General features: G+C 40.1%; 1 protein-coding gene and 1 non-coding gene across 4 annotated transcripts in view; both read left to right on the top strand.

The window, feature by feature from the left end:
* The window catches only part of ATG16L1 (autophagy related 16 like 1), a 70823-nt gene that overhangs the window by 12190 nt on the left and 32500 nt on the right, over positions 1–26133 (top strand). The window contains exons 3-13 of one of the 3 annotated variants that reach the window (XM_077155448.1): positions 3478–3583; positions 4403–4476; positions 5460–5711; positions 10282–10347; positions 13498–13584; positions 14226–14282; positions 14496–14546; positions 15185–15287; positions 17742–17847; positions 21803–21873; positions 22860–22931. In XM_077155448.1, coding sequence (XP_077011563.1) covers positions 3478–3583; positions 4403–4476; positions 5460–5711; positions 10282–10347; positions 13498–13584; positions 14226–14282; positions 14496–14546; positions 15185–15287; positions 17742–17847; positions 21803–21873; positions 22860–22931 — 1045 coding nt within the window. The remainder of the gene's footprint in view (positions 1–3477; positions 3584–4402; positions 4477–5459; positions 5712–10281; positions 10348–13497; positions 13585–14225; positions 14283–14495; positions 14547–15184; positions 15288–17741; positions 17848–21802; positions 21874–22859; positions 22932–26133) is intronic. The other 2 variants (XM_077155449.1, XM_077155450.1) reach the window with 2 other exon arrangements.
* On the top strand, positions 16165–16445 carry LOC143678588 (small Cajal body-specific RNA 6). The gene has a single exon (XR_013173368.1).

The raw sequence follows: 26133 nt of genomic DNA on the forward strand, positions 1-26133 counted from the left end.
GTAATTTGGGTTTTTTTTTAAAAAGCAAATGGTATGTTTAGCTTAATCCTCTAGAGCTTGATCTCCTATCCACTTGTGTGCATCCATGATTTCTCATGCATAGCTTCATGGCCAGATAGCTTCCTAGAAGAAGACAGAGTGGAAGATGGTGGGGAAGGGAGAAGCAACCCAGCTCAGGTTTCATTCTTCCTTAACAACAACCAGGTCGTTTGGGAGAGCCTGCTTGGCTGTGGTCTTGGAAGGCCTTCCATAGGATTTGAAACACTGTTGACAGTATTCTGGCCCATTTCAGGTGTGGATAATGTCATTCACCTTTTTCATATAGATTCAGTCCATCTGAAAACTGCAACAGTATTTCTCTCTGGTTAGAGTCTTGGTGACTGTATTCTTATACCCGTTATCTGTCATCCAAACTCATTTGCTTGGGAAGGTATTATAAATAGAACTGGAAAAACCTTTTAGCTGAATTTCACTGGGATGGTCCTTTAATTGGAGTTCTGTCCTTCCCTTCAAATATGTACTCATAAACACAGCTCTCCTCCCTGACTTCCTTGTTTCTATTAATGGTATCCTCGTTTTCCACCTATCGTCCATGATTCCTTTTCTTCATACTACCCTACCCTTTCCCATATCCATTCAGTCTCCCAGGCCATTTGATTCTTCATCCACAGTCTCTTTTGCACCCGTCCTTTAGTTTACAATTTATTTTACCTCTACTTATTTTATTTCTGGACAATGGCAGGAGCCTGGTAAACTCAGTAGATGTTATGTGTTGCTGTGTGCATGAGGCATTAGTGTTACAGGACAAAGGTTATGGTTTCTTCTGCCCAACACGCTCAATAAGCAATTCCTGAGACACTGGGGTTTCAAGGAGAGAAAGAGTTTATTACTATGTGTGCAGTAGGAGAGCAAACAGCCTAATGGCCTAAAATCTGTCTCCCCGAACTGCAGTAATTCAAGTAGTTTTATTAGAGAAAAGGTGGACAGCTTTAGGACAATGAGCACAGTGGCCCCAGATGATGTAATTAGGGGTGATTTCATTATTGAACGTGTGTAGCTTGATTACATGCTTAGTCACAGAATGTATGAAAGAAAATGGCGAAATGAGGTGTAGGTGACTTGTAGGTTAAAGTGTTGGCTACTGTGCATGTCAGGTGGTCAACTTAGGTTAAAACCAGGTCTCAGTTATGGAGATAATTTGGGACTTTGGGTGGGTTAGTTCCGAATGGCTCCAAGACAAACCTTAGGCGCTATCTTAAGTAATTACAGGACTGTAAAGTTGAAAAACTGGGTAATTAGGTCCAGATGGTGAGTCACAAGGTTTTTACAATCACAGGAGCAGAAGATAAGGGCTATACAACCATTACCAAAGATCAAGGCAGTTGGATTACAATTCAGAGATTTCAGGCATTTCCCTGTCTACTCTGATATTCCAGAAAGCAAAAAGGAATATTTATATAATGATTTAGTAGTCACAATCATCCCTTAAATCCTGATTCTTGGTTTAATTAGAGACACAGCAATGAAAAGGCCTGCTTTCAAGGAGTGCTCAGAACCTAATGATGGAAACAGATGGAAAGTGGTGCTGGCTAGAGAAAGCATGGTCAGGGTGATCATAGGAGACGGGCTCCTCCATGACTTCCTTTCTCCTTCTGACTCTCCTCACCTCTAGCCCGTTCCTTCCTAATTAATAAGAAAAAACTGCATTACTGTGTTTGAATAGCTTTATCTGCATCAATTATCAGACTCCCCATTCAAGTGCTTTCATCTCTTTGCCTAAGATTAAATTCAAACTTTTCAGCCTGGAAATTGTTTATTTCAGTAGTTCTCTAGGTGTGTTTCCTGGTCCAGCAGCATCTGAGAAATGCTTAGAAATGCGAATTATGGGGCCCTACTCCACACCTACTAAATCAGAAACTCTGGGGCTGGGACCCAACAATCTGTTTTGACAAACTCTCTAAGTGATTTTTTTCATCCACCTTGGAAAGCACAGTTTATGGGCTGTTACAAGAGTTTACTTTAATTTTTTTTTTTTTTTTGGCATGGGCAGGCTCCAGCATGACAGGTTAGAATTCTGCCACTGAGCCACAGTTACAGCACCCGAGTTGACTTTTATTTGAGTAAAATTAGGAAGTCATTGAAGGTTTAAGCAGTGAGAAGTAACATGTGCTATATGCTTTTCGCTTTAGTCTCCTCACCATTCTGATGTGTGTGCTCTGGTCTGGTTGTATTTGGGGTTTAAAGCTTTGTTCCTTTGACCTTTCTGCCTCATCCTCTTATTTAAAACCTGCCCTTTGTAGGAGATCTGGCTCTAATGCCACCCCTGAACAGCCCGTACCTCTCCTCCAGGGAAATGTCTGCTGCTTCTAATCATAATTAACCTTTTTTTGTCTGTACTCTTCTTTGGCACGCTTTTGTTTTGCCTTGTATTCATCTCTTCTAGAATGCCAGTCCTTGTTTAAGGGCCCACATCTTATATTTTGCATATTCCATGTTGCTTTGCATTAATTTAAGGGAATTTGATAAGATCTCCTCTAATCGTGTTATCTAATTCAGGGGGGTTTCGTGTAAAGTGTGTTCCACTTTCTAATCTGTTCGCTCTTTCCTCATAGTATAAGATTGGGGAAGCATCAGATTGCTTCAAAACATAAGGTGTGTTGGTATGTATTAAGACCAAATAATAAAAATACCTGTAGAGATGGAAGGTAAAATTAGGAAGGAGTATTATGCTACCCTCCTTTTTTCTGGTTCAGGTTTATCATAGACCACATGTAGTAGGCAGTTCTCCCCTTCCCCACTTCAGATATCCATGTCCTTAAGTCTCACCCAGCCTTCTTTTTCCCATCTTCATGCTCTTCCTGAGTGATGGCTTCACCTACTCACTATAGTCTGTAGAGGCATTGGCTAAACTTCAAATCCATGTTTCTAGTTGCCTGCTGCTTCCCTGATTACATAAAATTGAACTTCAATCACTCTGCTCCCTATCTGCCCCTGCTTAATTTTTTTTACAGCACATGTTGCCACCTGACTTCCTAGGTTTACTTGCTTATTGTCCATCTTCCCTTCATTGATGTCAAGCTGCATGAAGGCAGAGCTTTTGGTTCACTGCCTTCTTCCTTGTTCCAGAACAATGCCTGGCACTCATTGAGCACTCAGGAGTACTTGTTGAGTGAGTGGACTTTGTTGCTTCCTCTGTAGTGACCTTTGTTTCATTCTGGATTCCGTCCTTTATTCCTGACATTATTCTTGGTTTTGTTTTTCCAATGTGTCTCACATCTCCTAGTTTCTGTTTCTGGTTGGTATTGGCTGCTATCTGCAGTGGCCTGGAGAAATGAAGTTACTTTATTATCTATCTTGTCTTGTACAGGCTTGAAATTTGAAGTTACTGTTCTGTTGCCTCTTGAAGAGGATTGGGGTTTGAATTTTTCCCATCCCTTTCTTACATGTTCTTTTCATCTGCCTGGTTTGGGCATTTAGTCCTGGACATGATGGTGCATGGAATGATAGTCAGTTACAAGAAATGGCCCAGCTGAGGATTAAACACCAAGAAGAACTGACGGAATTACACAAGAAACGTGGGGAGGTAAAGATGGTCACTTTTCTTACCTGTGTTCTGCTCTGCATGAGGGTCCCATTGTAGGGGCTGGGGGTGGGGGGTGGCAGGCATTTGATGAGTTGCTGTCTCCTTGTGTGCAGTGAAAAGGGAGGATGGAGGGAAGATCATTCCTTCTAAAGGTTGCAACAGTCCTAGCTATACTCGGCATCATAAAGCTCTGACTATGGGAGTTGAAAAATGGGGGAACCACCAGGAAGGCTGAGCCTGTCAGCAGGAGGGCAATCTTCCCATCTCTGGCTATCGTGCCTAAAAAATGGCATTCAAAATTCAAGTGTTGAGACTTTTAGGGGAGAATTAGCTTGCTGCTTGGTCCCCTGATGGTCTTACTAATGGAGGGAAACCTGTTTGAGTGTGAACCCTTGAAATTCCAAGGGAATTCGATTGAAAAAAAAAAGTCCTAGACTGTGTTTCCCCTGGATGATGATCTTAAGCAAAAATTCTTATTGAAAAAGGTACTGTTTATCATTGATGATTAGTTGAAACTAGTCTCCAAAAAGATACCTGAGATTGGGAGCAGAAAGGTATCCTCTGCACGAACCTGGCGGTCACCCAGAGCACTCTCACTCGTCCAAGCCTGCTTTGCCAGGGAGCAGTCCAGACAATTCTCTGTATATCAGTTGAGGTCCTGCTCCTTTCTGCCACCCAGCTCAGGGAGCCTCGATTCCCTTGCCCAAACCCATAGGCAACTTTCTTTTTGAAAAATAAAATATTAGCCGCCTACTGTTTATTTTCTAAATGAGGTCCTAATGCCTCTCATTTATGAAAGTATTCTTCTCTGTCCCCCAGTTAGCTCAGTTGGTGATTGACCTGAATAACCAAATGCAACAGAAGGACAGGGAGATGCAGATGAACGAAGCAAAGTGAGTATAGAGAGGTGATGCCTCGTGGAGGGCCTGGTCATTGTATTGCACATCCTGTTTTGCTCTACACTGTCCCATGAGGGGAGCAGTGGTGATTAGTGATAAATAGTAGCCACACTGGACTCAGCAAATTTTATTTCATGAACACATAGCCTGGGATCCTTTTCTACCTGCTCTAAGAAATAGGAAAAGCAGAACAGTGCCCTTGGTCCTTCCAGGTTCCCAGCATTCTCCTAGGGAAGTAATCTTGGCCCTTGCAAGTGTCCTAGAGGCTTTCGCAGCTCTCTCCGTAGCTCCTGGAATGCAGGTAGAGCCCAGATGTCTGAGTCTGAGCAGGAGGACTGTTCTCCTTTGGGGAGAACCATGACGGACTGTACCTTTTTCCTTTTTCCTTAATATTCAGAGAGGCTGAGAGGTGTAGGATTTGCTCAGGCGTTCTCAGTGATACAGCTGGTGAAACAGCATTTCCATCCTTCCTTTTCAAGCCCCCCACTTAAGTATTAGAAGCTCACTTGTTCCTTCAAAATCTGTTTTTCTGAAAGGAGTTTTTAGTGTTTTTAAATTTTTAATGTAAAATGTAGCATATATACAAAGAAAAGAAAGAAAAATTATTTTCAAAGTAGATTTTAACAAATAGTTAACAGAGCAGATTTCAGAGTTTGTTAGGGGTTACTATTCCACTGTTTCACATTTTTCCTTCTAGCTGTCTGCAAGAAGCTTTTGCTAGTCATTGATAGTTAGGATGAATTTCACCCTAGATGTTTCCTCTTCTAATGGGATTTTCCTGTAAACATTGGGGTTGGGACTGGCTAAGTGAGATGTAACACAGAGTGTTTGGTGTAGTGCCTGGTACAAAAGCAGTGGCAGTTCTTGTTGGCCAGCCTCACACAGCTCAAGCATGTGGCCAGGTTGTCTGGGTTGGGTTCTGGGTTGGGTATAGGGCAGTAGCCATGTCATTCCTCCTCACATGTTCTGCTTTTCAGAATTGCAGAATGTCTGCAGACTATATCAGACCTGGAGACAGAGTGCCAAGAGCTACGTGGTAAGCTTCAGGATCTTGAAAGGGCCAACCAGACCCTGAAGGATGAATATGATGCCCTGCAGATCACGTTTACTGCCTTGGAGGAGAAACTGAGGAAGACTACGGAGGAAAACCAGGACTTGGTCACCAGATGGATGGCGGAGAAAGCCCAGGAAGCCAATCGCTTAAATGCAGAGAATGAAAAAGATTCAAGGTCAGATACTATCCAATCTATAGTTACCAGTTTCTATTTTTAGTAGAGTAGAGCCTAGTTCTATGAAGAGAAATCTGACAGCACTAACGAAAAGGCAGGAAATGAGACAAAATAGAAAACCACAAATTTAGCAGTATCAGTCACTGAAAGAAAAGAGATTTGCTTTATAAGAACACTTTTACAACCCAGCAAAGGATTACCTCCTAACAGGTTGGCCTATATTGTTTGCCACTGAAGAAATTCAGTGTTTCAAGGAGAAAATAATTCCTGAACTATCTAAATTAAACCAAATTATTAGAAAAAAATTGGAAGTCCCCCTCTCCTCCCACTAACTTTATAAAGCCGTTCAAAGCCATGCCCGACATTCTGCTCTTGCTAATACCCAAGCAAAGTGTAGTCAGTCTTACATGAATGTAAATAAGAAATTCCTAAATGAAACCCTTTGGTACCTTCTTTTTTTTTAATCACTGCAGTCCTAAGATTTATCCCAAGAATTTAAAAAACAGTTTGGGAGATAATTAAATATATCACATGGGTGATAAAAAAACTATAGGCAACTTTAGTAGATCTCAAAAAGGCCAGTTGGTCAGTATAAGTTCCCAGATCTCGTATTGCTTAAATTGGGAACAAAGCAATGCTTTTAATAAAAACGCCAGTCTCTTACCAACAGCTAAAATTGGCATTTTTAACAAGGAAACCTCCCACCTTGACCCATAGGAATCAGAATCTCTGTGGTGGGAAATGTTTATGTTGTAAAGCTCCTTCAGAGATTTTAAACAGAGTCTAACGCCCACTGTTCTGCTTATACTCCCATTAAAACCGGGAACAAAAGAAGGAAGAGCCCACGATGCTGTCATGTTGCTTCAGTGACATTGATCCAGACACTCTGGCCATCAACTAGGATGTGACACTGAAGTCAGAGTTGACAGAATGAAATGGGGAGTGGGTACGTGGGCGGGCCCGTGGTAAAATGCTGGGTTCAGTTCCTACCCCATGCACCCCCCTAAAAAAAACAAATGAAGGGGGGAAATCAATGACTACCCACCTAGAAAACCTAAGAACACAATTGGAAAACTGTTTATAAGAGTTCAACAAAGATTAAAACACAGTTTTTAAAAATCATTTGTTTAGAATTTGAGACTATTTCAGTTAATTTAAAAGAATGAATACATGGAAATAGGGAAGTCTTAAAGACTGAGAGCTGACCTATCAGATAATTTCCTAAATCAGTTTTAAAATCTGTACAAAAACCAGAACTGCAAAAGTAGAAAATGTGACTAGCTGTTTAAGAAAAATTCATAAATAGGAATATTGGAGGACTTTTTAAGTATGAAAGTAATGGGATAAAGAGGTGACTGGATAAAATCTTTGGATTTTCTTAACATCAAAGAACGTTAAAGAACAAACTAGAAAAACAGTTTCAAAATAAATATTCTTAATATAGTCAATAAAGAAAAGACGATCATTCAAACGAATGGGTAGACTAGCTTAGGTAGCTTACAAAAGCAGGTGTAGATGTGGTCAGTAAGTACAACAGAAAAGCTTGCAGGGGAAGATTAAAAGGTGTTTTCACACATCACATGTTCCTGCTGGAAAACATACCTGCACAACCTCTTCACACTTTGGGATGACTGAGAGCATTAAACATGTCCCCACTTTTTAAACTTTATCCTCAGGATATAATGAGACATGTTCACAACATTTTTTTGTGAACATTATTTACAGTAGTGAAAAATTAGAAACAATACATCCCTTGGGAACATAAATTGTAGTGCATTATATTTAGTGGACTTGTTAAAGCCATTAAAATGATGTATTTTAGGACTATTTAGTGGTATCCAAAAATGCATAAAATTAATATATTAGATAATAGCAGGATATAAAATTGTCTCATCTAATTGATCCTAATTTTCTGGTGAATCAAAAAGAATAGAAGGGGGCAGTGCAACGGTGGCTCAGTGGCAGAATTCTCACCTACCATGCTGGAGACTGGGTTTGATTCCTGGTGCCTGCCCATGCGAAAAAACAAAATTCAAGAAATGGTTGCTGTAAGAAGGGGATACTCACATGGGAAAAGAATGAAACGTAACCCCCACCATACAGCATGAAAAGAAAAAAAAAGAATAGAAGGAAATACACCAACCTGTTAATAGTCTTTATTTCTGGATGGCAAGATTGTGGGTTTTGGTTTTTTCATTTTAGACTTTTCTGTGTTCTGAGTCCTACAGTGGACATGGGCGTCTATTATGCTAAGAAAAAAATACGCTGTGCCTTTTGTAATTCTTTCTTTCTCACATTTACTGTGAGTCGCTTGGCTTTTGCCGTGAAGCTCTTAGGCAGTCACTGGTGGTGAGGACACCCGTGACCTGTGAGTTAGGTTGCATGTTAACCATGACTGAAAACTCACTTGATAGGAAAGTGGAGAGGTGTGTGGTTATGGTTAGCTCAGGAAAGAGCACTGAGCATCACAGTGGACAGAGAAAAAAAATACAAACTTCTCCATGAAAATGATATCTGAGGTACATTTCTGCCTTTGTTTCCTGTTTCCTTTGAATTGTTTTTCCAGGAATATGCACTTGAATATGGAGCCTGGGGATTCTTTTCATTACTTTGCTCAGATAGTTCCTCCTAGAAATCATCCCTACTTATTTCCCCCTTCCTACCCGTTCCTAAGATTGTGTTCTTCCACTTTGAACTTTTAGCAGCTTTTATGTATTAGTTCATTATGTAGCACGCCATGTGAAATAGCTTTTCGTGCTGTGCCTCCGTAAGCAGATGTACGTCCCTGTAGTCCAGCCCGGCAGCTGCTGTGTTAAGGTGCTCTCAGTGTAGGCTGGAGCTAACCTCTTAGCTGTCCTAATGAAGGCCTGACTGTAAGTGTTGTTTTCTTCTCCCTGTGACCTTAGGCCAATCTTTTATCCTTTCCTTGCAGAATTTGGACCTATGGTTATAATTTAATAGATTTTAGATAGTCAGCAAATGCCTTTCCTGTAGGCATTGTGAATCACATATATCCCTCACACTGATTCTGGTATCCCTCAAATGTTGTGTAGTCCAGGTAAGAAAATTTTGTTAAGTTGTATTTTTGTAATTTTTCCTATGAAAGCTATTTTCCATCTTCAAGGGTAATACACTGTTTCAAGCTACACCCTTGGGTGTAGAAGTGGGTCTTCTCACGCTAACTCACTGCTTTCTCTAGTAACTTCATCTCTTCTGAAGCCTAGAAAACTTTCCTCATTTTCTAGGAAATTAATCACTATGGTAGAAGCTTTGCTTAAATAACTTTTGCCTCTGTAAATAGTCTGATGGGAGAAGCAAAATTTATGAGAAGCTTTGGGGGAAATAAAAGGTGTATATGCTGAGTGAGTTGGAGTGATAACTTCTGTTATGCCCTGAGGTGGCACAACTGTAAATGCCACAGGAAGAGGTCAGAAGGGCACTCTCCTGAAGACAGTGTCAGGAGGAGCTTTATGGAAGAGGAGTTTTGATAGGTGGAATAATAGGTTTTCCTACAAGCAATTATTTATTCATTTGCTTATTATCTTTTTATGTCTGCAGTATTCAGAAGCCCTTGTACTGTTTTTCATTTTCATCTCAGTCATTCAACCCAGTGGAAGCAGCTACAAAGTTTTTGTGGCTGGGAGAAGTGGGTATACAGGTAAATAGCAAAGGATGTGATGTGGAGGCACAGTTGGTGGAAACTATTTAGAAATGGAAGGCAGGCAGGAAGGAGTCTTGGTACAGGTAGATAGTAAGGCCCTTTCAGGTCCACGCAAGAGGAGTAGGGCCTTGGACAGAAGGAGGAGCACTGAGGAGAGCAAGGCCTCATTTTCTCTGGTAGCAGGTTCCTGTGGGGCAGCTGTGTAAGAGTGAATTTCTCAGAATTTATGACTCAAGATCAGATTGTAGCAGTTCAAGGTTAAAAATTAAGAAGCAGCTGAATTTAGCACTTGGGGAGGAGAGACAGAAATGGTTCTGAGAAGAGAGTAGATGAGATTTCTGTCCATGTAACTTTCTGCCATAGCCAAAATTTCTGTGTCTAGCCTTAGTAAATTAGAAGTTATGTGAACATCAGAATTTTTAACAGTGCCTCAGCTTCCTCATCTATCATATGAGCAAAAACAAAATAAGGAAAACAGTGCCAGGCACAAGTAAGTCCTCAGTAGACCCTAACTGATTATTCCTGCTCTGGGTATGTTAGGGTGAGACTGTTTGTTACAGAAAACCAAGTCACAATTATGGCTAACCCTGAGTAAACCTGATGACCTTTCTGTCCATAGAGGCCCTGAGTTCTGCCAGGTGGGTCTTCTCACGCTAACTCACTGCTTTCTCTAGTAACTTCATCTCTTCTCTACACTTTACTCTAAAACCCCCTAAAACCCCTTGTAACTGGGATCCTTGCATATTATTGCGGCTTGATTAAGGTTTGAGACTGAATATCTTTGCCCAGGGTTGTTGTTATTTTAAATGAACTGAATACTCAAATGTGTTATCAGAACTAGTAGTTTGTAGAGGAACCAAACCAAAGGCTTTCTTTAAACAGACATAACTAGTGGGCTTCTTTTAATAGGAGGCGGCAAGCCCGACTGCAGAAAGAGCTTGCAGAAGCAGCAAAGGAACCTCTACCAATTGAACAGTAAGTAGAAATAATACACAAGTTACAATGATAGTCTTAGTGGTTTGACTCACCTTTTTTTTTTTAATTTATTATTTTTCTTTTATTAGTTTCTTTTTTTGATTCATCTTTTTTAAATAGTTGAAAAATTTTTTATTCCTGTGAAACCACTACAGATTTTAGGGGGGAAAAATCTGAAAAATTTAAGGAAGAAATAAAAAACATTTCATTCTACCAGAAGTAGTAACATCTACATAGCATCTAAGTTGTATTGTGATGGCCTCTAATTTGTCACTGTTAAAGATGCTTTTCTCTCCCTAATTGGGACTGTTGCCATATAATCTGAACTGAGTTCTTCCTTTTGCTCCTTTTTGGTTTGTGACTTTTACATGGAAGTCTGGCAAAATACTGGAAGCATAAATGAAATCTGCAGTCTCTTGGAACAAAAGGAATTGAATGAATTTTGGAGAGATTCCTAATCTTCCTCCAAGTTGTGGTGGGAAATCTTCCCTAAGATTTGAGGCTTTGTTTTGGAAGTGGATGGATATCTCAATGACTAAATTTCCTTGCATAACTAGTTCAGGATGTGTTTCTTTTATGTTGAAATATGTTTTGTAATATAGTGTAAGAATTATAATCCACTGTTTTATAGATGTTGGCTATTTTCTTATGGTAAAAATTCCATCAGGAATCATCCACTAGGTAGGGGTCTTAATTTATGAGAAAACAAAAGATTCTCATACCAAGCCTTTGTTTTAGATATATGGTATGTGCCTATCTTCTGTACTCTGAGATGTGGGAAGTTCATCTCAGATGTGGTTATTTTCCTAAAGTCATAAAGTGAATAATAGTTGACCTGTCAGTGAGCTTTGGTTACTTAAGATAGCAAGAACATCATTTGCATGCCTCCTGTTTGCCAGTGTCCACAGGTGACTAGGTGTGACACAGTTTATTTTTCCTTTTTTTTTGCATGAGCAGGCACCAGGAATCGAACCCAGGTCTCTGGCATGGCAGGCGAGATCTCTGCTTGCTGAGCCACCGTGTCTGCCAGTGTGACACAATTTAGGCAGGTCAGGCAGCCATCCTGTCCAAAATCACACGGGAGCAGGCTGAGCCGAGATATGAGCCTGTGGTTTCTGACGGTGAAGAATCTCTTCTTCATCTGTGCACTACCGTGCTTCCTTGAGTGGAATTCTGGATTGAAGGATATTGACATCTTTGATGGGTTTTCATATGCTTTGCCAAATCCTAGTATAGTCGGTTCTCACTATTCATTGGTTTTGTGTTTGTGAATTTATTTACCCCCAAATTTATTTATAACCCACAAATCAATGTTTGTGGCAGTTTCATGGTCATTCTTGAGATGCACAGAGCAGAAAAACATTGAAGTTGCTTGACATACATGTTCCTAGCCAAGGTCAAACCAGGTGAAGTTGTACTTTGTTTCAGCTCAAATTGTGAACAGGCATCCTCTTCACAGAATGGTTAGTGCCACATATTTTTGTACTTTAATTGATGGTTTCGCTATTAAAACTGGTCCCCAAACCTACTTCCAAAGTGCTGCCTGGTGTCCCTAAGTGCAGGAAAGCTGTGGTAGGTCTTAGGGAAAATACACGTTAGATCAGCTTCGTTCAGGTTTGAGTTAGTGTTGTTGGCGCTAAATAAGATGTCTTTAAACAGAAGTGCACATAAAACAAAGTTATGTATTCATTGGTTGGTTGATGGTGTTGTAAACACAGGCAAACAGAAATCTAACCCTGTGTTTCCCCTAGAAGCAAGGCTTCAGGAGTCACTAGGTCAGCATTTGTTCTGACTTTACAGAACATCACTACCATATATTTATGATAATTGACTATTTTCTTGTGGCTTTGAACCTTTGCACAGCTCCAAGTACCTTAAACAGTAAAATCTGTCTCAAACACTTACCTATGCTCACTCAGTTCCTGTCGTCTCACTCTTGCCATCTCTGCTGTCCTCCCGCACAATTGACTCCAATACATGAGGTCTGCATGAAGCCAGCCACAAAGAAAGTGTGACCTTGTTCTCTTCAGCTAGACTTGCCTTTACACTCTTCCACATCCTGGCCAAAACTGGGAGACAATTACATGTAATCCTAGAACAAATAGCCAAGGAAGATACGTTTTCTTTAGTTTGGCTTAAGTTGCTTGGTAACAAGTTAAGTATATATTTACATAATCCACATAACTTGTCATGGAAAAACCTTGCTTTCGAGTTTTTATGAATCCAAACCGAGTGATGAAGTCTCGGATTATTACATTTTTTAATTTTACTTCTCCATGGATTGCAGCTCAGTAGGAGGTCACTAAGTCCAAAATGATTACTTACCTTGCCCCCAACTAGGAAAGATGTGACCCATAAAATGAGGAAGAAGGGGGAGGTTCCAGAGGGGCTTTGTGTCCAGCTGAGATATGACACTGCCTTTTCCTGGTTGGGATAATTATGAGCTCTCAGCAAAGGACCATTTTCCTGTGACTTCATTATTTCTTTGCAATGTAATAGACTCTCAGTATCAGAAGCAGTAAGCATTTAAACATAAGCATAAACCACTCAGCATCAAAAACAAATTGTATTTAGTTTTGCATTCTGCTTTGTATGTCCGTCTTTTTCCTGCTTTATTTTTGTTATTAAAGTAATATTTCAAATTGGGTTGTAAATGCAGCTTCTTGGTAGTGCTTTTTCTTAGTCACCCGGATCCCTCTCCCTGCATTGCCATTTCTGTGTCCTCCCCAGCTGCTGTCTCTCCTTAGCCCTCATCTCGTGAAACAGCAGTCAGGCTGTTCAGGTAGTTAAGCTCCTTCAGCTCTGAACCTGACTTCTGATGAAAAGAATCTACCTTGGTTCTGTTTATAGATGTCAAAAAATATTATTCCCTTGCTATCCAAGGGTGAGCTGTATTACCTAGAAGTATCGAAAACTCACTATAAAAGTAATTTTCAATTGGAATCCTGCATCTCTTCTTAACAGGTTAAATGTTATAATGTTGCCAGAGCTCTTCCTTTTTCTCCAAAGAACCTTTAACTGTCTCCGTCTGTAGACAAGCCACATTATTGTGTGTGACTAGGAAATGGTGTTGGCATCTGCAGAAAAGCCTCCTCACAAAGCTTCTGTTCAGCAGAATCAAAGAATTGGCTTCTTGCCTGTCTTCCCCAGGGATGATGACATTGAAGTCATTTTGGACGAGACCTCTGATCATCCTGAGGAGACCTCCCCAGTGCGAGCCATCAGCAGAGCAGCCACGTAAGTATCCAGGTGGTTGGGTTGGGCCAAGGAAAGGAGAGCTCGAGCAGCAGTTTGACAGAGCATATTGGACATGACAAAGTAGCCTAGTCAGAAGTCCCCAAAACCCCAAACCCCTTGCTGGGACTCTTATAGAACCACGGAGATGATTAGGTCCCTGGTCGTCCCAGTCTCTTGTCAGTTCAGCTCTACTTAGTGAAAGTGCATCCATCCCCTTAGTGCTGGACACTTAAACCTTGGCAGGAAGAATGATTGTTTCCATCAAACTCTCTAATTTTTACTTGGCCTCAAAGATTTTTATTATTTGCTAAATCAGTATTTAAAAGATGGAGATTGATTATAATAGCTATAAATTTGTTAGGTCGGTTAGACGACTTTATTGTCTAAAATATTATTCTCAGGGAAATTAATTTAATGCTATGGAACCTTGTTTCTTTTAAAACTTTAGGCTGGGTTTTCCCTCCTTTTTACTGTTTTCTGGTGGTTCAGTACTGTGTTGGGTTTCTTTCAGCTGGGGTTTGAAAACTAAATGGGAAACATTCTCCCCTCCCTAGTACTTGTTTTTTTTGGACTGTGGTTATTGATTGATTATTTGGGCAAAATGTTTCCAAGGTTTAAACCTATCCTCCCCTCCTCTTTAGTAAGCGACTCTCGCAGCCTGCTGGAGGCCTTCTGGATTCTATCACTAATATCTTTGGGTAGGTTAGAAAACATTCATCTTTCCTTTTTAATATTTGTGTAAATATATCTAAGCCTATGTACATATATATATATATATTTAATGTACGCCAGAATTTCAGTGGTACAAGGTATACAGATGCCTTAATTTCAGCTTTCATTTAGCTTCTTTTTTCCTTCACATCCTTTTTCTTAACTCTTGCTAAGTGTTGACCTCTGGCCTTTTCCTTTAGTTTGTCCGAATCTCCCCTTTTGGGACATCACTATTCTTCTGATGCTGCCAGGTGAAAATATTAGCCTCTCTTAGTCCAGCATGTGAGTGTGGGTCGTTGACAGTAACGCTGATCACTGCTTCACTGCTTCAGTCATCAGGTTTACACATGCTAACTGGGATGCTTTGCATGTTCCTGGGAATGCTGTCAGCCTTCTCAGGGGGCCCCGTTCAGCTGAACTCTTTGCGCAGTAATCATGCTCTCATCACTCTTTCTTTTGGCATGCATTCGACTCCACCTTGAACGCAGTGTAAGCTGAAGAGGAACTTAGACATAGAAATCACCTTAAAATATGTTTTCAAAAAAACCAGAGAGCAAGCTTTTATATTAAGTTGAGAATGTTTCCAGTTTTTGACCAGGAAAGCATTGTTATTCAGAATTGCTTTTTTTCTATTGTGAGTTCTTGAGTCCATGTTATAGTGAGCAGGGGAGTGCAGGTATGTGCTGGTTGTCCTCCCATTTGTCATTTGAGTGAGGATGCTTCTCATTTTGTGAATTGGTCTGTGGTTTGAGGGGTATCTAGAAGGGAACAAAACTATTGACAAAGGGAGTCTGCTTAAGCAAGGTCATCTTTGAATCTTGTATGCCAGTTTGATGAAAAATTAACCTTGTGCAATCCTGTCTTAGTATTTTTCTTTGTTATCTCTTAGGAGGCGTTCTCTCTCTTCCTTTCCAGTTCCCCAGGATAATGTGGATCCTCATCCAGGTTCTAGTAAAGAAGTGAGAGTGCCAACTACTGCAGTATTTGTCTTTGTGAGTATCATTTATATCCATATATATAAGCTTGGGATACTGGCACAGCCTGATAGTTAAAGGATCTTTTACATGGATACTTTTCTTCTCTTGTTGTTAAGCTAAGTTTTCCACCTTTGTATTTGTATCAGGCTCTTATACCTGTTGGTTCTGTCTGATGGAAGAAATTACTATATTTTGTTTATCTTCAGAAGACAAAATTTATTTTAGCTATTCACTGTAACAAGGACTAGCCAAGAGAGAGGATGGTAGCATGAAGAATGGGCAAGGGATAACTAATTAAGGATGGCAAGAAATTGAAGATTAATTCCTACAATTATTGTCACATGTTGGCTCCAGTTTACAGTGAGAATTCTAGTCAGTGGTCCATTTTGGAGGACAGACTGGTAAACCGGTAAGGCAGCTGTTGGCTTCATCAAGTGTATTCATATCTGTATGACTTCTGACCTTTGGGTGCAGATGGCTGGGACATAGTTCTGGACAGAAGCTACCGTGACACCAAGCTTGTCAGCTGAAGATCAGAGGATAATCCAGGGCCCAGGTGGAGTAACTGAGCAGAAATCCAGGGCTCGGGAAACTGTGACTCAAGGCCATCTAAGTTCTGGGAAGTTCAGAGGCCAACGGGCAGACCCAGATGGCCCAATAACTGGGTGGTGTGAATAAGGAGGAAAAGACTTGGTGAAAAATAGAATGGAGTTTTTGTGGAGATAATTTTCAGTTCTAGGCATAATGGGCATCTTGGTTAGCTGTTTCCACAAAATGAACTGGCTGAGTGAGTAACTTCCCACCTGGTATGTTGTAAAGAGTTCCCCACATGAATACCTCTCTCCACTCCCTCCACCTCTATGATTGTGTAGTGGTGTGGGCCCCTCACAGAGGTCTGTGATGATTGGTAAAAGGTCTGATTGCACTTAATGTCACAGTTCCTTCCTTGCCCTCAGCTCCCAGCAGCCCATTCTTTTTCTCCTGTCACATTTAAGTTGTGTGTATGGGATAATGGAGCAGCTGATAATTTGAGATTCTATCAGTTTGTGTTTCTGAGAGCAAAAGTTTCACAGCTGATGAGTATCCAACAGAACCAGTTACAAAGGAGGCTCATGAGGGTAAGTCATGCATGGGCTGTGACAGTGCATGATCTCAAGTTTTCAATCTGAGACCTCTGCAGTAGAGAGAGACCATGAAAAAGAAAAGGGAAAAAGTTTGGTGAACTCTCATGCAGGTTTTCAGCAGTGAGAATGAGGGGACAATGGGAGATCAAATTGCCAAGCAAAGTCATGTTGAACGAAAGGTCATTTCCTGGTCAGTCAGGAGTCGCACTCTCAGTGGTATTTTAAGCATATTATTTTTTTCAGTACCAAGCACATGTGAAAATCAGATTGTCTTCCCAAAACTTTATGCAATTGATTGATGGCCTAATGACCTAATATTTAAATTTCATGCTTTCCATGTGTCTGTTTTTTTTCCTTTTTATTATAAAAAATTTCAAATATGCGGAAGTAGAATAGTACGAAGACCTCACAGCTACCATCACCCTTCCATAGCTGTCTGCCCCCCAACACACACACACACACATTTGCTGAAGCTATTTAAAGCAAATCTCATACATCATTTTTCATAAGTACTTCTTTAGCCATGGTCATTTTAGGAGAGTAGATTCTAGCAATTTCTTCTGTTCCTCTTCCCATTCTAGGATGGGATCCTTTTTAATTGGTTTCCCTTTTCCTAAATAGAAATGCCATCTTTTCAGGTCATGTGTGTCAACACTGAAATTCTCCTATAAAGAATTTAAATCCTCACAAAATAATAAGTTAATTTTATTGAAGTGCTGCCTGTGGTCAGGCAGGTCCTGTCCTGGATCACAAAATCAATGGGAATCTATTTTTGTAGATGTGTAAACTGAGGCTTTGAAAAGCTAAGAAGCTTGGCAGAGCTCATATCTCTAATCCGTACTAGTGCCATAACGTTCCAGGAAGCATAACACAGAACACCATCATAACACCATGTCTGGCAGTAGGACCAGCATCCAATTGTAAAGCTCACTGTAAAACATTTCTTTATCACCAGAGGCTACAGTGTACATTTCTTAGATACGTATTAAATATGTAGTGTAATGAAAACTAGACCAAAAAGAGAGGCTAATACTTTTAAATTATCAAGGTCATAATAGAATATCTCAGAAGAAATAAAACTAATGCAAAGATAAACTTTAGGTAGTTAGTCTATACAGATGGTAAAAAGTGTTTTAAGAAGATTACACTGTGCTTAAATGTATACATAAAATGATAATAGAACCTTAGGATGCCCTGACCTAGGAATTCAGTTTAGTTTTTAACTGGATTCCCTCTGTTTAAGGAGGACTGGTCATCTTGAGTTAGGAGCCTAACGTGTTGACTCGGATCGGGCTCTTCTGAATCATGATATTGATTAGTTTTGAAAAAGCTGCTTGTCTTGCAGGATGCACATGATGGAGAAGTGAATGCTGTGCAGTTCGGTCCTGGATCCCGATTACTGGCAACTGGAGGCATGGATCGGAGGGTTAAACTTTGGGAAGTCATTGGAGGTGAGCTATTATGTTAGAAGATAAAAAAAGAAGCTGTTGTGGTGATGTCTGGTTGACCTCACTTTCTGACAGTCTTCAAATATTTTCATCTTTTCCATAGAAAACATACAAACCTTTTGTGTAAGGAGTCACTTGAGCAAAACATTCATATTTTAGTTACTCGGTACATCTCAGTGTTTGTTTGCTCAGACTTTCCAAGTAGTGATTCCAAGTTACTGTAAGTTATGGATATGTTTATTATTAAGTAAAATTTTTTGGGTAACTTTTCTCAAATGTATACTAGTCAGAATCTCAAAGTAATAGTGGTTTTAGAAGGAAAAGATCTTCAGGTCATGGGTTCTCACTCTCTCTCTCTCTACCTTTTTTTAGTGTAGTTTTATTGAAATGTGTTCACACACTGAGCTTTGGTTTACACATTTAGTAATGGCTGTTGTCACAACTTTGATAAAGAATTGATTAAAATTGAGGAAAGGAAAGAGATGTATCACCTAAAAAAACATTTAACAATTTAATACTTTGAAAAAAATTAATGAACTTATCAGGCATAACCCTTAGGTCAAGACTTACCTCTTTGGCTCTTGTTGTAGAATTTACCTCAAAGTGCTCAGAAATGGGGTGGGCCGCGGTGGCTCAGCGGGCAAAGTGCTTGCCTGCTATGCCGGAGGACCTCGGTTCGATTCCCGGCCCCAGCCCATGTAACAAAAAACGGAGAAACAGAATACAATAAAACAAGAAAATGTTTAAAAATGTTTCCCTTTCTTCCTTCCTTCCTTCCTTCTATCCTTCCTTCCTTCTCTCTGTCTTTCCTTTAAAAAAAAAAAAAAAAAAAAAAAAAAAAAAGTGCTCAGAAATGAAATGGCACTAAAACAGAGAATGGAGTTAATGAAACCATTTCCTAGATTTTTAGAGCTAGGCAGAGCCCAATTTTGACATGATTTTTGAGATTCTTTCAGAGATACATTTCTTTTTAACTAAGGGTAAAAATAAGGAGTAAGGCTAAATGTTTGATAGGAAGCACTTCTTCACATTTCCTTCGTCACATCAGATACATCATGCCTGCCCCACAGTAATTAAGTCCACAGTGCTTTCAACTCTGTTTCCTCAACAGCCCTGTGACCATTATATTACAGATGAGAAACCTAAAACTCAGAGACACTAAATGGTTTACACAGTCACATGACTAGTGTGTGGTGGCACTAGGACCAAATCCAGGTCTCATGACTCTGCCCTTTGCCTTTTCTGGGCGAGGTTGTTACTGCCAAAGCACAGGGGTAACTGCTTTAGGTGATTTTTAAAGCAAGACAATGTCTTGATCCTTTTGATTAGAATAGATGATCGTTAAAGCACCCAATCTTGTCTGTTCTGTCCTTTGATTTTTAGAAAAGTGGCTCAGCAGTTAAATCTCTGGCAGTTGCAGTTCAGTTAGAGCCTGATAAAATTTACCTTCTCCCCGCCCCAGAAATACTGCTTTAACTTAATGATAATGGCTGAAGCTGTTATGAAAAAATAATGAAGCCGTGTCATGGAAATAGACATTTTGTTGGATTCGGTTTTTTAAATCTAAGCAAATAGTCTGGTTTGATTATGGCGTTGAGATTAATTAAATAGAAATTTATTTGATTTACTCCTTGGCCAGTAAAAGCACCTATAAGAAAATTAGAGATGTTAACATTTATTCCTGAAAAGGAAATAAATGATAATCAAAGTTGATATTGACAAATTTGTTTTAATAAAACCAGAAGTTTATGCTGGTTCTACAGAAGTATGATATAGAGTGTTTGGCAGTACTCCTTATAGTTTGGGAGAACAAGTATCTGTCATGTTTTGACAGATAGGGCCTTTTGTCTACAAACAGTGTATTCAATTTACTTTTTCCCGCCCTTGGCTGATATTTACGGAATCTTAGGAAAGGTCAAGTTTAGTAGGCCTTTTATGAAATACTTCAGGGGTCCTGTTTTTTACCTTTGGAAAAATATCAGAAGGAATGACACTTTCTCCTACTAGGAATGCTTGTTTTTGCTCATTTGCTTTAAAGCAGAAGTTCCACTGGGAGTTAATTATATAAATGCAACTGACAGCACATTCTGCCCTGGCGCCTTCCAGATAAAAACACTTTAATAAGGTATTAGGTCCCTTTTTTTTTGGTTGTTCTATTGAGTTAAATTAACATACCATACAATCCATCTAAAATGTACATTCAATGTCTTCTAGTATATTCACAGAGTTGTGCATTCATCATCACAGTCAATTCTAGAATATTTTCACCCTGAAAAGAGTTCACTAGGTTATACAGTCCCATATTTCATCCTCTGGCTTTCCTTTTAGTGACATAAACAATTCTAAACTTTATCTTTCAACAATAGTTGCACCTGCTTATCATTGTAACACTGACTATAACATGCTCCCATCACCTGCATCCATTTCCAAACATTTCCAGTCAACCTTATTACATATTCTGTACATATTAAGCATCAGCTCGCTGTCCTTTACCCTCATTCTATCTTCTGATGACCTTTATCCTAGATATTAACACCAGGAGTTTGCTACTTATACTTAGATCATATTAGTGAGGTCATACAATATTTGTCCTTTTGTGTCTGACTTATTTCACTTGACATGATGTCCTCAAGGTTCATCCATGTTGTTGCATGTGTCATGACTTCATTTCTTAACAGCTGCATAATATTCCATTGTATGTATATACCACATTTTGTTTATCCATTCATTGATTGGGGGACATATGGATTGCTTCCATCTGTTGGCATTTGTTAATAATGCTGCTGTGAACGTTGGTTTGCAAATGTCTGTTCACTGCCCTGCTTTCAGCTCTTCTGGTATTTATCTATTAGCAGGATTGCTGGGTTATATGGCAGTCCTATACTTAGCTTCCTGAGGAACCACCAAACTGTCTTCCACAGTGACTGCACCATTTTGCACTCAGTATTGGATCTTTTGAGATCAGCTTCTTCTATAGAATAGCATTAATTGATCGTTTCTTAAATTTGGGGCATAAACCAAAGAGATTGTAGTTAGAATTTGCAGTAGTACAGGTTTGTCTCTTAATTCTAGTTGACACTTAAAAAAAAACCTCCTGAGGGCTAGGATCCAAGAAAAGGCAGTGTATGTACTATAACTTGGTGAATAAATTCAAGGCAAGAGTTCCTTAACCAGGTTAGTAATCCCTTGCCAGCTGTAAACCCATAGCTGCATCATTCTGCCATCTGGTCCTCATTGTTCTTGTCACTATTCTTGCTTTTGGAAGTTACTGAATAAGATGTAGAGCTAGTTGTTCAAATTTTTCCTATTCTGTGCTCTCCTTTTGTGAATTCAGTTAGAATGGTTCCTTTAATTGTTTTCTTAGTGGTTTTTTTGTTTGTTTGATTTTTGTTTTTGGTGAGGGGAGCAGAGTACCTGGGCCAGGAATTGAACCTGGGTTTCCTGCAAGGCACATGTGCGTTCTGCTTGTAGTTCATCCTTAAGCTGCCCTTTAGAAAAAGCGATATAATGAAATTGCCATTGGAACTTTTTTCCTTAGTTTATAGCTACACTACTAAATCCTCTATGTGGGTGAAATTTACTGAGAGAAAAAATTTGAAGTAAACGCAGTCTCTAGGCCAACTGACGTATTTTTTGTTCGTTTGTTTCTAAATCTTAGGTCTATCTCTTGTAAAGGGAATTGATAACTAAATTTCTGGCAAAAAGGTAGTTAAGAGCATACATGCAAAATACTAGCGTTTACATACACTTAGATATTCCCTACTCTTAGAGGTGGACTACTAGGGCCTTTTATATACTGTTTGTCCTGCTATTCTTGGATTCTGAGAAGTTGCAAGGAAGGTGCAGTTTGACAACGTGTCATTGGCTTCCCATTGTATTTCAGGTACCCATTTGAATTTATTTATTGACTTTATTTTAACTTTCTGTCTTTCCACAACCTTTTTTTCTTTTTATACAGACAAGTGTGAGTTCAAGGGTTCCTTATCTGGCAGTAATGCAGGAATTACAAGCATTGAATTTGATAGTGCTGTAAGTACCTGATATCCATGTAAATGTGTGATTTTAGAGGTTTTAGATATTTGGTTCTTGAAACGGAAAATTAACTAACCTAGTTTCTCTTCCATTCTCTACATCTTTAATCAAATTCATGTAAAAGAAGGATGTGGGTACATGATAGAAATAAATGATGTTTCAATTCTGATAAATGCTTGGGTTTCTGGCTTATGCATTCAGCTCGTGATGTTACTCAGTACTCTGTTTAGTGTGCCATATTTTGAGTGTTTAGATGCTGTACTCTTGGGACTAGTATTGAAAATATAATAAATGTGGTCCCTACCTTCAAAGAATAACAGTTTAAATGAGGATAACATGAGAGTGTTTATCTATAAATCTAAACTAGTAAATCTACAACTAGTATAATTTGGTTGTAATAAGGTTGTGGTAGAGCTGTGAAGTCAATAAGGTAACTGAAGTGAGGACATGGGGTAAGGAACAAATCAGACATTTGAGGCAGACCTCAAGGTAATTGATAGTTGCAGAAAGTCAGGAAAGGAGATTAGAAACAGAAGCAGGCAGGGCTGGTGCAGTGGATGAGGTGGAGGTAATAGCTGGATGAGGAAAGGGTAAATTCTTGTCTCACGAGTCATCATCTTTAGTGTCATCTCTGGGGAGTCTTCTTCAAATGCCGACTGGGCTAAGGGTCATTCCAAGTTTCTGTTGCATCTCGTGCATATCTCTTCTGTGGAAAGGTAATTGTTTGTGTCTCTTTTTAGCCTGAGCACGCCTTGGGGGCAGGTACCTGAGTGTCAGTCATCTATGTTCCCTCAACATTGGGCACAGTACCTAGACTCTTAGATTCTTAGTAACTGCTCTTTAAATTTAGTTGGAAATTGATGAGGAAATAAGTGTGGGCCAACAGATTTGTTGTGTTGAAGGGCTTCAGCTTCTATAAAACAAGTTGGAGTCATGAGAGGTTTTTAAAACCTTAAATTACTGTTCCCCTTTTATTTTTATAGGGATCTTACCTCTTAGCATCTTCAAATGACTTTGCAAGCAGAATCTGGACTGTGGATGATTATCGATTACGGGTAAGACTCAGTTAAGAAAGCAGTATAATCTCTAAACTTCATGTTGTTACCAAGGCACAAAATGTAGAAAATGGCAGATTAATTAATTAGAAGACTGTTCTAATTAATTAATCTATGTTCCAGTAAATCATTAATTAATCTATGTTCCAGAAAATCATACTTGATTCACCATGCCTTTTCCACTTTCCCTTCGGAAAGTTTGTATTTCCACTTTGCACTTTTACTTTGTCCAAGAATCAATTTTAAAATGTCTCCAATAGGACCCTTGCATTTTCATTGAAGACTTGCAGTGTTCAGTACATAACAAGTTGTGGTGGATTTGTATTTTAGCTTAACTTCAGAGATTTTAACACCAGCTTATACATTGTAATTCTTATGGGTCCTAAAACTTAAATACCTCACAGAATATTTAGCTGAAAAGTCAGATGTAAAAGTACATATGAATGAAGTCTTGCAGTTGAACCCAACTTGCCTCAGAGTCTCTTGGCATCTAAGAGAAAGACCAAAACATGATAGTTCCAACACTTGTTCTCTTGACAAAACAGCTTTATAGAGATGGTCTGTCTCCTTAAGCTTGAAGTGAGTTGTCACATGAATTCACTAAATAAAGGTGATTAAGCGAAATATTAAAGAATAACTTTCACCTTGGTGTGTAAACATTTTACCAAAAAAAAAAAAATTTGACACAAGCAGTTTGTGTCAGCCCTTAAAAAACACAGAAGGGGGCGGGCCGCGGTGGCTCAGCGGGCAAAGTGCTTGCCTGCTATGCCGGAGGACCTCGGTTCGATTCCCGGCCCCAGCCCATGTAACAAAAACGGAGAAACAGAATACAATAAAACAAGAAAATGTTTAAAAATGTTTCCCTTTCTTCCTTCCTTCCTTCCTTCTATCCTTCCTTCCTTCTCTCTGTCTTTCCTTTAAAAAAAAAAAAAAAAAAAAACACAGAAGGCATAATGTTAAGGTAAATTTACTGAAGATAAGCCTACAGGTTGGGGGTCAGGGGGAGCTGCAGTAGAACGGTCCATATTAGGTAACGTAGGAAAAAGGTAAAAGTATTTTAGGACCACTATTTGGAACATCGTCAACATTAGCTCTTAGCCAGTAACTAGAGGTTAGTAATTCTTTATTATTTAAGAAGATCCAGATCTACATATCCCAAAGATGACAAAGGCTGTGTTCTATTGTGGAAGCTAGAAAGCCTGCCTTGCTGCTTGTCTTGATGAAGGACCAGGGAGGTGGACTGCTAGGGTGCCTGCCGGCAGGGACGAACTTCTTCCTCCAACAGCAGTTCTTATCTGTTCAGAGGCTTGGGCAAGTTCTCACTGGAAGCTGTATGGTTCTGCACCATACCACATGGAAAGGAGGGCTAGCCAGTTCTAATGACCACATTGTAATCATCTAGTGGTGGCCATAACTGATTGAACCATTCATCTTTTGTTGGATGTTTAAGTAGAAGTTCAGTACTTCTGCAGTTAATTTCCTTAAAAGGAAAGGGAATTTTCTAGAATGGATTTTATGTGTAGATGCAGAACATTACTTTTAAATCATGGCAGGCAGAGACTTCCGGAGAAGATGGCGGCTTAGTAAGACGCATGGGTCTTAGTTCCTCCTCCAGAACAGCTACTAGGGGAGTAGAAACGATACAGAACAGCTCCCGGAGCCACGACAGAGATTAAGAAGACAGCGTACCCCATTCTGGAATGGCTGACTGGCTGGGAGAACCCACTCCGGTGAGATTGCCGAGGGGCGCGGGCTTCCCCGGGCTGGGGCGGCAGGTGGCCGGAATCCCTCCCTCCCTCCATCCCGGGCCAGCTGGGAGAATTGGACAGGCGGTCCCCTCAAGCCGCGGCGGCTGGCGCCCCCCCATGCGCAGCCCCCCGGACCACCTGGGAGAATTGGATCGGAGATCCCCAGGCCACGGAGAACGGTGACCGGGGTCCCTTCCAAACACGTGGCTTCCTGATCCAGCTGGGAATGGTGCACTCCCCCGGGCCCCGGCGGCTGGCGCCCTCCCGCCACACTTGGCGCCCCGGGCCGGCTAGGAGATTCGGACGGGCGCTCTCCCAGGCTGCGGCGGCTGGCGACCCTCCCCGTGTTCAGATCCCCGGGCCGGCTGGGAGATTCGTATTGGCACTCTTCCAAGCCACTTTGGCTGGTGAACCTCCCCCACAGTGAGAGTTTTCCAAAGTTAAAAGACCCACAGCACCTTTTACTGGTGTGACCCACAGACAAACGAGTGCCACGAGCGCCACCTACTGGGCAGGATAAGAAAAACAGAACCCAGAGATTTCACAGAAAAATCTTTCAACCTGTTGGGTCCAACACCCAGAGAAACATGACTAAATGCCCAGACGCCAGCAGAAGATAACGGATCACGCTCAGAAAATTGAAAATATGGCCCAGTCAAAGGAACAAATCAGTACTTCAAATGAGATACGGGAGACAACTAATGATGAATATATGAACAGAAATGGAAAACCTCTTGAAAAACGAAATCGATAAACTGAGGGAGGACATGAAGAAGACATGGGCTGAACAAAAAGAAGAAATAGAAAAACTGAAAAAACAAATCACAGAACTTATGGAAGTGAGGACAAAGTAGAAAAGATGGAAAAAACAATGGATACCTACAATGATAGATTTAAAGAGACATAAGATAGAATTAGTGATTTGGAGGATGGAACATCTGAATTCCAGAAAGAAACAGAAACTATAGGGAAAAGAATGGAAAAATTTGAACAGGGGATCAGGGAACTGAAGGACAATATGAACTGCACAAATATACGTGTTGTGGGTGTCCCAGAAGAAGAGAAGGGAAAAGGAGGAGAAAAACTAATGGAAGAAATTATCACTGAAAATTTCCCAACCCTTATGAAAGACCTAAAATTACAGATCCAAGAAGTGCAGCGCACCCCAAAGAGAATATACCCAAATAGTCGTTCTCCAAGACACTTACTAGTTAGAATGTCAGAGGTCAAAGAGAAAGAAAGGATCTTGAAAGCAGCAAGAGTAAAACAATCCATCACATACAAGGGAAACCCAATAAGACTATGTGTAGATTTCTCAGCAAAAACCATGGAAGCTAGAAGACAGTGGGATGATATATTTAAATTACTAAAAGAGAAAAACTGCCAACCAAGACTCCTATATCGAGCAAAATGGTCCTTCAAAAATGAGGGAGAAATTAAAACATTCTCAGACA

This window comes from Tamandua tetradactyla, chromosome 3 (assembly GCF_023851605.1).
Source record: "Tamandua tetradactyla isolate mTamTet1 chromosome 3, mTamTet1.pri, whole genome shotgun sequence".
Classification (NCBI taxonomy): Eukaryota; Metazoa; Chordata; class Mammalia; order Pilosa; family Myrmecophagidae; genus Tamandua; species Tamandua tetradactyla.